This window comes from Hibiscus syriacus, unplaced genomic scaffold (genome assembly GCF_006381635.1).
Source record: "Hibiscus syriacus cultivar Baekdansim isolate YM2019G1 unplaced genomic scaffold, ASM638163v2 tig00110885_pilon, whole genome shotgun sequence".
NCBI classification, from domain to species: domain Eukaryota; kingdom Viridiplantae; phylum Streptophyta; class Magnoliopsida; order Malvales; family Malvaceae; genus Hibiscus; species Hibiscus syriacus.
The window spans coordinates 337,783-350,591 of NW_024062897.1; the positions used below are offsets into that span (position 1 = coordinate 337,783).

Genomic DNA, 12,809 nt, shown 5'->3' on the forward strand with positions numbered 1-12,809 from the left:
AAGTGTCGATCCCAAAATCATCGAACCCAAAAGTATAATGTAATATGTAATTTTTCAATCTAACCGGTACAATTATACCGGTTTTATGAGAGAATATGTATAAATAATGTGTCGACACTAATAGTTTGTGTCGATATTTTCCCCAGAATGAATGGAAACAGTGCACCCATAAAGTGTCGATCCATATATAAAAAGTGTCGATCCCAAATCATCGAACCCAAAAGTATAATGTAATATGTAATTTTTCAATCTACCGGTACAATTATACCGGTTTTATGAGAGTATGTATAAATAATGTATCGACACTAATATAGTTTGTGCGATATTTTTTTTCCCAGAATTAATGGAAACAGGGTGCACCGATAAAGTGTCGATCCATATATAAAAAGTGTCGATCCCAAAATCATCGAACCCAAAAGTATAAGTGTCGATCCAAATCATCGAACCCAAAAGTATAATGTAATATGTAATTTTTCAATCTAACCGGTACAATTATACCGGTTTTTATGAGAGAATAGTATAAATAATGTGTCGACACTAATATAGTTTGTGTAGATACTAATTTAAATATCAAAACCGTTTACGATATATAACACTCTTAATCGAGAAACCCTAAACATAAAGGCAAGTAGGCAGATCTTCCTCTTTCTTCTACCGTTATCATAAGTGACGATCAGATTCAGTAAATTTATCGATATTTATGGGTTTGATTGATTTCTATATTGGAGTTTTTTCCTGAATGTGTGTGTTCCATTGTAATAGGGGTAGCACCAACCAAAATGGCTTCAAAACGTCAGAGTCAGAAGCGAGGTCTTTCTCAAAGCTCTTCTCAACCCAGTTCTTCTCAACCACCTCCTTCTGTAACAAACGATTCTTCTGAGGAAATCAGGTCCTTCGAAACTCTGAACTTTAGATCCGACATGGAGAAACAAAGATGGCAGACGAGTTTTAAAGTAAGGAAGATTCGTCCCGAACATGTCATTGACCTGGGTTTCTTGTTTGATGATAAATATGCATTTAGTTTAAATCCACATTTACATCTTGGGGTTGGCTTGAATTCCTTGGTGTAGAACCAAGATATTACCCAACCTAGTTAGAGTCTTCTACAACAATGCTTCCTTACAGCACGAGCCTAATAAGACTAATATAATAGGAATTAATACACATGTCATGGGGAAGGATATATATATCTCCATAAACTATTGCGGAGGTTTAGTGTAGCGAATACAGGGGATCAGATGAAAATGGTGTAGATTGGTCTACAATTAAACGGGTTACTAGAAATAGCCTAATTCACCTCGATGTAGAGTCGAGAATGTTTCACAAAATGCTCACATGGTATATCCGGCCTAGTGGGGGAAAACATTCAACGCTTCGAGACAGCGATTATTGGTGGATAGCAAAGTATAAATCCAAAACGGCTCCAAACATTGCAAAACTCATATTTAATACAATTGTATATGGTCACAAAGGGAGCAACAATTTCAACTACACTACCATATGGATGTGTCACCCATCTGTTGAAGAAGAAGGAAGTTGATTTTTCGCATGACGCCCCTGTTCGATTAACCCGCAAGATTGACATGGTATTATTAAAAAAGCGGATATTTTGTTGAAAAACTCGGTTGGAAGCGTGTCAAGGAGGTCGATTAGATCAAGAGAGGGAGGAAATGGACCCCGTTGGCCATGAAGAAGAGCAACCAAGTGGAGACGCAATGATGGAAGAAGCTCCAATTGCAGAGGATGTCACAATTAAGACCGTGATGGAATACATGGTCAATTTTCGGGAGCATATTGATTCCCTTGTGAGTGGAATGCAATCCGATATTTCATCATTGCAACGTGAAGTCTCCATGTTGCGTAACGAATTACGTCAACGACATCAAACGAGTTAGGTAATTCATTATCTATGTTTCTTAACATTTACACGTTATGAACTTTATTTTATTTTCTTTTAACAGATGTGGACAACCAAGCGGTCGCAGAAGATGAAGCTGACGATGAAGATGACGATGATGATGACGATGAAGCTGGCGATGAAGATTATGACGATGATGATGATGATGATGAAGATGATGATCCAAACAAGTATATCGTGTCTGCAACGCCGCCTTCAAGAAAACTTTTAATTTTTGATCTCAATGGTGTCCTTGCCTACATCCCAAGACTGCCGGCAGGTTTTAATTCTATTCTTTTGTATCCATTTTAACTATAAGCGTAAAATTAATCTCATTTTCTTCATGTTGTAGATGTGTCCTCAGAAGAAGATTATTTGAATTTATGCAATTTTGTGTCGACAATTTTGTTGTTGCCCTTTGGTCTTCAAAGATGAGGTTAGAACATGTTTGAGGCAATTGAATTACTGTAGTCAAAATCGTTAATATACATTTGAATGTTAACATTCAAACTTGATTACATCTCAGGCATAACGTCGACCGTGTACTTGAGAAACTACCGTATTTTTCGAGCATTTTCTATTCGTGTGGGTAAGATGAATGTCATTACAGTTTGCTGACTTTTCGTGTCTATGATTCCTACATATTTATGTTCGACTGTTTGTGAACAGGATCAAAAAAAATGCAAAACATACGATTCTGTTACTACTGTAAAGATCTCAATGATGTTTGGAACGCGTGTCCAGATTTTAACGAGCTAAATACACTTTTGGTCGATGATTCAGCGGAAAAAATGATTTATAATCCGGTAAGTTGCATTTATGCATATGTTTTTCCAGTTGAACAGGTGTTCAGACATTGATTATTTTAACAACTTATGTTTATATAGAAATACAATTACATATGTCCACATACCTTTGACGCTGCTTCCCATTCGAACGACAAAGCTCTAGGTATGACACAAATTTATTCATGCTTATGCGAATTTAATTTATTGTTAGTAAAATTGCACCTCATTAGTTTGATAATTGAAATTATTTATGTATGTCCTCAGAAAAAGGCGGAAACATACGAGAGTATTTGGAAAATTTGTGAAGGCCTCTAATGTTCCCGGACTTCGTTAGAAACAACCCTTTTTCATCGGATTAATTTGTTTGTCAGTATATTATTTGAACATTCTTGTGTATTTATATTTGGTGTGATTATTGTGTGTATATTTTCATTATTATTCCATATTTGCTTCTATGTGTACATATACATTTGAGTGTCTATACTTTTTTAATATATTGTAAAGTATCTATCCTTTTTATAAAAGTGTCTATACTTTTTCCACTGTGGAAAACATTAATTAAGGTTATCTTTTGAGTGAGTTTTAAGATATTAATTTAGTAATTATAGGCGTCTAATGATTTATTTTTACGTTACGGTATATTATTATTAAATTAAAAATTCTTAATATTATTTTATAAAATATCAAACAATCAACTAATTTTTTGTGCAAATGAAATTATTAAATTAATATTGTAGGTGGAAAACATGAAACATACTTAAAAAAATTGAAACATAATTACATATTTTAAAAAAAAGTATCGATCCTTTTTATAAAAGTATGGACACTTTCAACATATTATAATAAAATAGGTAAATTTGCAATGCTATCGGTATATATACCGGTTTTATGCGCGAATAGGTCTACAACCTATATCGACACTTTTTAATATTGTGTCGGTACTTTATGTCCATATTGGAAGAAAAATGTGTCGATACGATTTAAAAAAGTATCGACATTTACACATCGGAACCAGATTTATAATGTAATAGATAATTTGTAATTAACCGGTATAAATATACCGGTTTTATGAGCGAATAGGTCTACAACCTATATCGACACTTTTAATATTGTGTCGGTACTTTATGTCCAGATTGGAAGAAAAATGTGTCGATACCATTTAAAAAAGTGTCGGTAATTTTAAGTAACGCAGTTTTTCTTCCTTCATTCAAAATATTTATATGTACATACAATAGGAGTCATGTTGATACTTACGATATATTATATGGAGATCGTTGTCATTCCAGTCCGTATTCGAAAAAATCAGTTGATGTAGGCTGTGTGCTTGTACTCAAACTTAGCTTGACTTGAGGACATGTTAGTTTGTTATGCCCCTCACCGTTGCAGTACCCACATCGCCTAATTTTCTTCTCGACCTTGTTCTTCGGCACTTCTTTTCTCTTGCGTTGTTTTCGTTGAGGGTCACGAACATTTTTACTACAATGCTCTGGTTGACTGAATGATTCAAACCAAACGAGTTTTCTAATTCTTCTATTAGTTTTTTCATCTCATCTCTTGCGGTTTTGAAAGACTCGTCTGTCTTTGATGCAATGTAGCATAACCTACTTGACGTTGAACGTAGAGCAGCGAACCTTGCCATTTGCATCACTTCTGGAGACACATTCAAATCAACATAGCTGGGTGCAGAAGCCTTCGCATCATTAGTCCACCTACTTTGAATCAAAGTCCCGGGCAAATATGTGTAGTCCAATTCCTTCAAAATGTGAAGTTGATGGCGACACGGAAGTCCAACGGTCTCGAATTTTTTGCAGGAGCAAATTAGAGTTTTCGTACGAGAATCAAAACTAATTTCAAATTTCCTATTTTTTCTGCGTACTTTGACAAAATATAATGTTGACATTCATCTGATAAGGACTTAATCTCTGCCTCAATCCGGTACAATGTCTCCCGTATAAGTTCATCTTGGAACACACGAAAAGATTCGCGGGTAAAAATCGCAGCGGCATGGCTTTCAAGGTCGACAGTTTTGTGATCTGGAAGGGCTTCGTATGGGAACTTAAGTAATCCGCTTTCAACTCGTTCATACGCATTCTACTAATTCCATCTTCAATTGCACGAACAACATCTAAATACGCTTTCAACTTGTAATTTATAGCTTGGAATGTGTTTGATGTTGTATATATTATTATTAAATTAAAAACAATAAACATATATATTACATATTTATTATTATCTTTGGTTAATGTTGTTAAATTAAAAATTCTAAATAATATTTTTATAAAATATCAAATAATCAAATAATTTTTTGTGCAAATGAAATTATTAAATTAATATTGTAGGTGGAAAACATGAAACACTATTAAAAAAAATTGAAACATAAATTACATAACTTTAAAAGAAGTATCGATCATGTTTATAAAAAGTATGGACACTTTCAATATAATAGGTAAAAATATGATGTAATAGGTAGCGCTTATATAATGTAATAGGTATCGTTTATATAATGTAATAGGTAGTGGTTATATTGTAAAGTGTCTATCCTTTTTATAAGTGTCCATACTTTTTTCACTGTGGAAAACATTAATTTAATTTATATTTTGAGTGAGTTCTAAGATATTTTTAGTAATTATAGGCGTCTAATGATTTATTTTTTACGTTACGATATATATATTATTAAATTAAAATTCTAAATAATATTTATAAAATATCAAATAATCAAATATTTTTTTGTGCAAATGAAATTATTAAATTAATATTGTAGGTGGAAAACATGAAACACTATTAAAAAAAAATTGAAACATAATTACATAACTTTAAAGAAGTATCGATCCTTTTTATAAAAAGTATGGACACTTTCAATATAAGGTAAAAATATGATGTAATAGGTAGCGCTTATATAATGTAATAGGTATCGTTTATAATGTAATAGGTAGTGGTTATATTGTAAAGTGTCTATCATTTTTATAAAAGTGTCCATAATTTTTTCACTGTGGAAAACATTAATTTAAGGTTATCTTTTGAGTGAGTTTTAAGATATTAATTTAGTAATTATAGGCGTCTAATGATTTATTTTTTTACGTTACGATATATATTATTATTAAATTAAAAATTCTAAATAATTTTATAAAAATCAATAATCAAATAATTTTTGTGCAAATAAAATTATTAAATTAATATTGTAGGTGGAAAACATGAAACACTATTAAAAAAAATTGAAACATAAATTACATAACTTTAAAAGAAGTATCGATCATTTTTATAAAAAGTATGGACACTTTCAATATAATATAATGTAATAGGTAAATTTGTAATACTATCGGTATAAATATACCGGTTTACTTATAAAATAGGTAAATATAAGCACTATCTATTACATTATATAAGCGCTACCTAGTATGTTATTGTACTTTATAATATTTCCGGTTAAATAATATAACATAACCGGTATAATTTTTAACCAGTCATTTGTTTAACCGGTCACGCCGTATATTAACCGTTTTTTAGGCGCCGCACCGCAGAACTACCCTCTTGATTGGCTACTGCGATTGAAGAGAGAAGCGGGAGCGGAAAAGTAAAATCGATTGGAGATTTTTCAAATTTTTGTTGCAAAATGAAATTAATTTATTTTGGTAAAAAGCGCTCTTAGGCCCTCACAAATTTCAAATTGAGCAAAATTGATCTTTATAATAAAAGTAATTTGATTTTTTTTTTCAATTTTAAAATTGAACAATAAAGTACAATTGATCACAAAATTAATATTTTTATTAATTTTATGTAATTTTAATTGATATTATATTTTTTTTATCATTTTACAACAAAATTTTGAAAAAATTCCGATCGATTTCATTCAACATAAAAATATTTTATTTTTAAAATAAATTATTTTATAGAAATAAATTTTATCATTTATTATTGAAAATGTTAAATTATTATTTTTAAAATATTTATATTAAAAAATAAAATACTCAAATTATTATATTTAAAATTCATTCAAAAGCATATAAAATAATATTTGTGATATCAGCCCTTGAATATGGCATAAAAAACCTGTCCAATAGACCCACACCTTGGGCAAAATATATCGTCCCATACAAAGTGCAAATTTGTTTTGAGGAAGCTGAATTGCCTTTAGACAACGCTGGCATACAAGCTTGATGTTTTGACATTATTCCTTAATATTAAAGCTACATTTTTTTCGTTTTGCTGCCATTCCGATTCTCAAAGGTTTTATCTTGACTAATTCAGATTAATTTAGATTATATATTTGATTTTGGTGGGTAAATCTCACAATAAGGATTTTTCACATATACAAAAAATTGAATTCGAGACATATTTAATAAAACTACTTACTACTTAAATCAATCGTTAATATATTAAAGCTACGTTTTAATAATACTTGTGGTAGTAGTATATTATAAAATAGGAAAGAAAAAGGATAAAAATAACCATTGCCCTACATCCTACTCGAGCATCGGAAAAAACAACGAGTAAATTGTAAGGCAAAGGACTCACGTGGAAGCATGCGAGCGTGAAGGAGGTATCGGCTTTGGGAGCGGCCATTGCCGCCACATATGTCGCTCCGCTCCTTTCCATCCATTATCTTTTTGGCTTTTCTCTTGTATATATTTGACAACCAAAAAAATATTTCATCATTTTCTAATTTAAATTAACTTGATTAAAATATAATCATTTTTTCACAATACGTATTATAAAATGATAGTTTAAATAATTATTTGGCCAAAATATAACTGATGTACTTAAAAAAAAGTCCGGAGTTGTTTTTTCATTTAAGCCTTACTATGTAACATAATCATCATTATGGCTTTGAAAAGCTTCGAAGGCAATGAATTATTTATCATTTCAATGGGGGTATAACCGATAAAAAAAAGAAGTCACTAAGAAAAACAGTAACTCACATAGCTCTTATTTTTCGCTTTAATGCTATTCTAAAGGAGCATTGAGTAGTGTTCTTGGTCCTTTCGTTTTCCAAACTTTGGAATTTTGTTGGCGAGTGTTGTGAGGGGGCTTATATTATTCATTTTGGGCTGCTGGGTGTTTTTTTTCTTTTTGGAGGAGTTGACCTAAACGGCTAACTCCAATTCGGTGTCTTATTTGGAGATTCTCTGGTGTTAGGCAGGGATTTGGAGGTGCTTCTGAAGTGGGTTTGGGTGCGTTTTTCTCAATGGGGTATGTGCAAATGAATCTGGTGATGATTGATGGATTCAAAGCAAGTTTTTTTTCCTGAAATGTTTAGTGGGTTTTCTTTGATTTACATGTTGAAGAAGAAGCTACATTTGGGTTAATTTTCAAGGTTTGACCTTTTGGGAAAGAGCTGGCTTGAGCACTTGAGTAAAATTGGGTTTTGGATTTAGATTTAGAAAGAGCCTTCTTTGATGCAGGGTCAAAGTAAAATTGGGTTCCCTTGAGTTTCCAATTCTGATACAGTGTTAAAGTATTTCTCTTTGGATTCTGGAATAGCTGATGTTCTGCTGCTGAACCTGTTTTCATTTCCACTGTGAGACAATGGCTTGCGTGAAACTTGGATCCAAAACTGATGCGTTTCAAAGGCAAGGGCAAGCTTGGTATGTAACTGTTCTCCGCTATTATGTTGCATATGTTCTTGTCATTGACTATTGTGAGATGTTGTTTGTTTGCTTTACTTAGTTTTAATCTTCTGGATGTGTCCGTTGTGCTCTCTTTCTTTCATTTTAGCTTTTTATTGTGGCTTTGAGCGACCAAACTAGTTTTTGGTTTCATATTCCTGGTCCGAAACTCGAGTTTTCATACTACAGTAACTTAGATTGCTTAGTAATTCATTCGGTTGCTGCCAATACTGCTAAACAATTGTTTAATCTTTTAACTCTGTGAAGTTAGTATTTGGTACATTATGCCATCGCTCTTTGTTTTTTAGTTGAAGTAATGACCTTCATTCAAGCTTCAATTTGCAGAAAAATAGTAGTTTATCCATCTTCAACCAACTTGTAGCTTGAGAACAATTTGTTTCGACGCATAAGCACTTCTATGCACAACACTTATGCTGAGAGACCTTGAACCTGCACTAAACCTATATGTTATCCCTTTTGTTTATACTTATGCTTACTTCTAAAATGTTATCTGATGCATTTTGTGAAATATGATAGAATAATGACTTTGGTGAATACCGGGCTAGGTTGGATTAACATCATATTTGGTTTAATAGTATTAAGATTAGATAAGATAATCTATATTTTCCCTGCTTAATATCATGTCTGTTTTCAGTGTTAATATTCCTTCTCACTTCTTACCAATGTTGGAAGCTTGTTAACAATGATGGAATCAAACAAAATGTGAAAATGGTATTATTTGTTATCCTAGTGATTGCAAATGTGGAATCCCAGGATTTGGATGAGCTGGACATGTCATGGAGGGTGTTGTGTTAATGCTCGTTAAGATTAGGTTATTAGTGTTTCATCTGTATAGTAGATGGTACCATTTCATAATGTTGCACATTGTTATTTATGGTGAATTATTTGTAGTACGGTTATTTTATAATATGGGACCAAACTTTTTTGGTTTGATTCTAAGCACCCTGCATCTCCCTAAGCATGTAAAATTGTTGTTATAATTCTCTTTGTGTTGAGTAGGTTCTGCACAACTGGACTTCCTAGTGATATTGTTGTTGAAGTTGGAGAAATGTCCTTTCATCTTCACAAGGTAATTTTCCCTTCATCATGCATATTGAATGTATTGACTCAAATTTTATTTGGTAATTAAGTTGAATTTTTGTGTAATTCTAGTAGTTGAAGATTATTTGGTGATTAAATTTATTAACTAAAAATTCTTATGACATAAGGTTTCTTGGTGACCAAGTATTTGGCTCTATAAATATAGAGAATGTTTTAAACTTTAGAATTATGAGAGAGAATTATTGGATGTATGTTCCTTTTGAGATCTCTGTTTGAGAGATGTATGTTGAAAGAGTTTTTGTTGATCTTGCTTTGATTAATTTTTTAGTTTATAATTTCCTAACATGTATGCTTCATCCTGATTGGTGTTCCCCTTTTAAATTTGCTGAATTTGTATGTTTAGTCTGTTCGCTCATTTCTACTGGTTTCTGCAAAATAAAGATAGAAAATCCATTCCCATGCCCCACACCATCTTTTTAAGGCCTCATCTATTGATTTTCCTCGAATGAATTTGCATGAACATGTACTCTTTGCGATATGCATGGTAAAATGAAGTGTCTAATCAAATAACCATACATTTTTCGATTCTTACTATTGTGCAGTTCCCTTTACTCTCTAGAAGTGGGGTTATGGAAAGATTAATCGCAGAAGCATCTGACGAAGAAGAAAAATGTTCCATATGCATCCGTGACATTCCTGGGGGGACCAAAACTTTTGAACTTGTGGCGAAGTTCTGCTATGGGGTGAAACATGAACTTACTGCCTCAAATGTTGTGTACCTTCGATGTGCTGCTGAGCATCTAGAAATGACTGAGGACTACGGGGAAGGTAATCTTATTGTGCAGACTGAAACCTTTCTTACTCAAGTAGTCCTTCGAAATTGGAAAGATTCTCTCAAAGCACTTCAAACATGTGATGATATTATCTCTTATGCTGATGAACTGAATATTACAAAAAGGTGCATCGAATCGTTAGCCACAATGGCATCTACTGATCCCAACGTATTCGGGTGGCCCATAATGGAACATGGTGGTCCTATGCAGAGCCCTGGTGGAAGTTTGTTGTGGAATGGGATAACTACAGGGGCCAAACCAAAAAATACAAGTTTGGATTGGTGGTATGAGGATGTGTCGAATTTAAGTTTACCTCTTTATAAGAGATTGATTTCAGCCATGGAGGCTCGTGGTATCAGAGAGGAGATAATTGCTGGCTCAGTTGCTTTTTATGCAAAAAAGTACCTACCTGGTTTGATCAGGCGTCAAGGTGCTAATGATTCTAACTCTAATGCCTGTCTTGCACCTGTGGCCTTAGGGGCTCCTCTATCGGAAGAAGATCAAAAGATTTTGCTGGAGGAGATTGATAGTTTGCTTCCTATTCAGAAAGGTCTTGTCCCAACCAAGTTTTTGTTTGGACTGCTTCGGACAGCAATGATTCTCCGAGCAAACCCATCTTGTTTATCTAACTTTGAGAAAAGGATCGGGCTGCAGCTTGATAAAGCAACTCTGGAAGATCTACTGATGCCTAATTTCTCTTATTCCATGGAAACACTTTACAACGTGGATTGTGTGCAGCGAATTCTTGAGCATTTTCTTGCCATGGACCAAATCACTGGTGGAGCCTCTCCATGTTCGGCTGATGATGGTCAGATTATTGGCTCACCGTCATTAACACCAATTACAATGGTAGCCAAGCTAATTGATGGGTACCTTGCGGAGGTTGCCCCTGATGTTCATTTGAAGCTCCCCAAGTTTCAGGCTCTTGCTGCTTCAGTTCCCGACTATGCCCGGCCGTTAGATGATGGTCTATATCGTGCTATAGACATTTATCTGAAGGTACTATCCTTACTGCACATAATTGATAATTACGTTGTTTTCTTTGTTTTTTATGCTGCGGATGTTACACAAGTTAGGTTTTAAACTATATCCAGGTTGAGTTTAGAGGCCCTTTTAAGATTTTCGAGAATGATCGGATAGCTTTAAATTAGGTTGGGAATTGGGATTCTCCCATTGTTTAAAGATATATAATCTCTCAAATGCAAGTTGTTTCCGCTGTCTATTCTTTGACTGAGTAATGTTATTTGGCATTGTAATGTAAGTTGCTCCCCTTGTCTATAAAGTTAACTGGCCGAAAAGCCAAATCTTATGTGTATTAATTATTAGGAGCTTAGAATTATCTTGTTCTTAAAATCAATTCTTGCATCTTAAAGAAGGATACAAGAAAAAAATCTTGAAATTTTTCATTGCTACAATTATTTTAACTTGTTAACTTTCTCCTATGCTTATCAAACTTGCAGTCACACCCTTGGTTGTCGGAAACTGACAGAGAACAACTATGCCGGCTGATGGACTGCCAGAAGCTCTCCTTGGAAGCCTGTACCCATGCTGCACAAAATGAGAGGCTGCCACTGAGAATAGTTGTCCAAGTCCTGTTCTTTGAACAGCTTCAGCTTAGGACTTCAATCGCTGGTTGCCTTTTGGTCTCAGACAATCTTGACGGATCACAACAGTTAAGAACTGGGTTTTGCAGGGTCAACTGACGGAGGAGGGTGGGCCTCAGCTGTGAGAGAAAACCAGGTTTTGAAGGTAGGCATGGATAATATGAGAATGCGGGTTTCTGAGCTTGAGAAAGAATGCTCGAACATGAGGCAAGAAATCGAGAAGCTAGGGCGGGTGAAGGGTTCTTCTAGCACTTGGGGAAATGTATCGAAGAAATTCGGATTCAAGTTGAAGTCTCAAATGTGCAGTGCAGAAGAGGATTCAATAAGCAACCAGAAGAATGTAGGTGGACAGATTGAGAAAGTGAAGGGCATGAAAGGAAAGCACAAAAAGAAGTCAAGTAAAGATGAATAATGCAATCAATCACAATGGTTTTTTGTTGTTTGATCTCATTGTTGTTGTTTCGTTGTACCTTTAAACTTCGTTATAAACCATAACTTCCCACCTTTGATCCCACTGTAACTGTTCATGTACCACATGAGATGATGGTAGAAAGTGTAATTTAATTTTTCATTCATGTGCCGTTTCCATTTATAACCCATGTATAATATCAGATTATTAAGCACCACATGGATAAATAGCATGCTTACATGTTTCAGTTAAAAAAAATTAATACTTTAAAGGTAAGATTATAAACTAATGAATCGTTTGACGAATGACTTATGAATTATTCGTATTTTTTTATTAAATTAGATATATGGATATGAACAAAAAAATAATTATGTTTATTTAGTTAAATGAATAAAAAAATTTAAATAAAGGAACACAAACATAATTTTAAAATTTTAACTAAGATTTAAAAAAAGGAATAAAATTTTGAGGTACTCTTTTCCTTCTTCCAATGTCCATCAAGTTATCTTCGTAACTTGAGGGGTACGAAGGGGGTTTTAACGAGGCCTCCCATTTTTATCAGAAATAACAACCATATCTAATGAACTTCTTAAATAGAAATAGACTCCCTAAC

General features: G+C 33.4%; 1 protein-coding gene across 1 annotated transcript; it reads left to right on the forward strand.

Annotated features, from left to right (window-relative positions):
• The first annotated feature begins 7,524 nt into the window (after positions 1-7,524).
• LOC120144269 (BTB/POZ domain-containing protein At1g30440-like) lies at positions 7,525-12,305 on the forward strand. The gene is given in 5 exon segments (XM_039158374.1): positions 7,525-8,267; positions 9,309-9,378; positions 9,953-11,182; positions 11,644-11,867; positions 11,869-12,305. Coding segments are annotated over 5 exon segments (1,914 nt in total). The 5' UTR covers positions 7,525-8,208; the 3' UTR covers positions 12,200-12,305.
• The last annotated feature ends 504 nt before the right edge of the window (positions 12,306-12,809 follow it).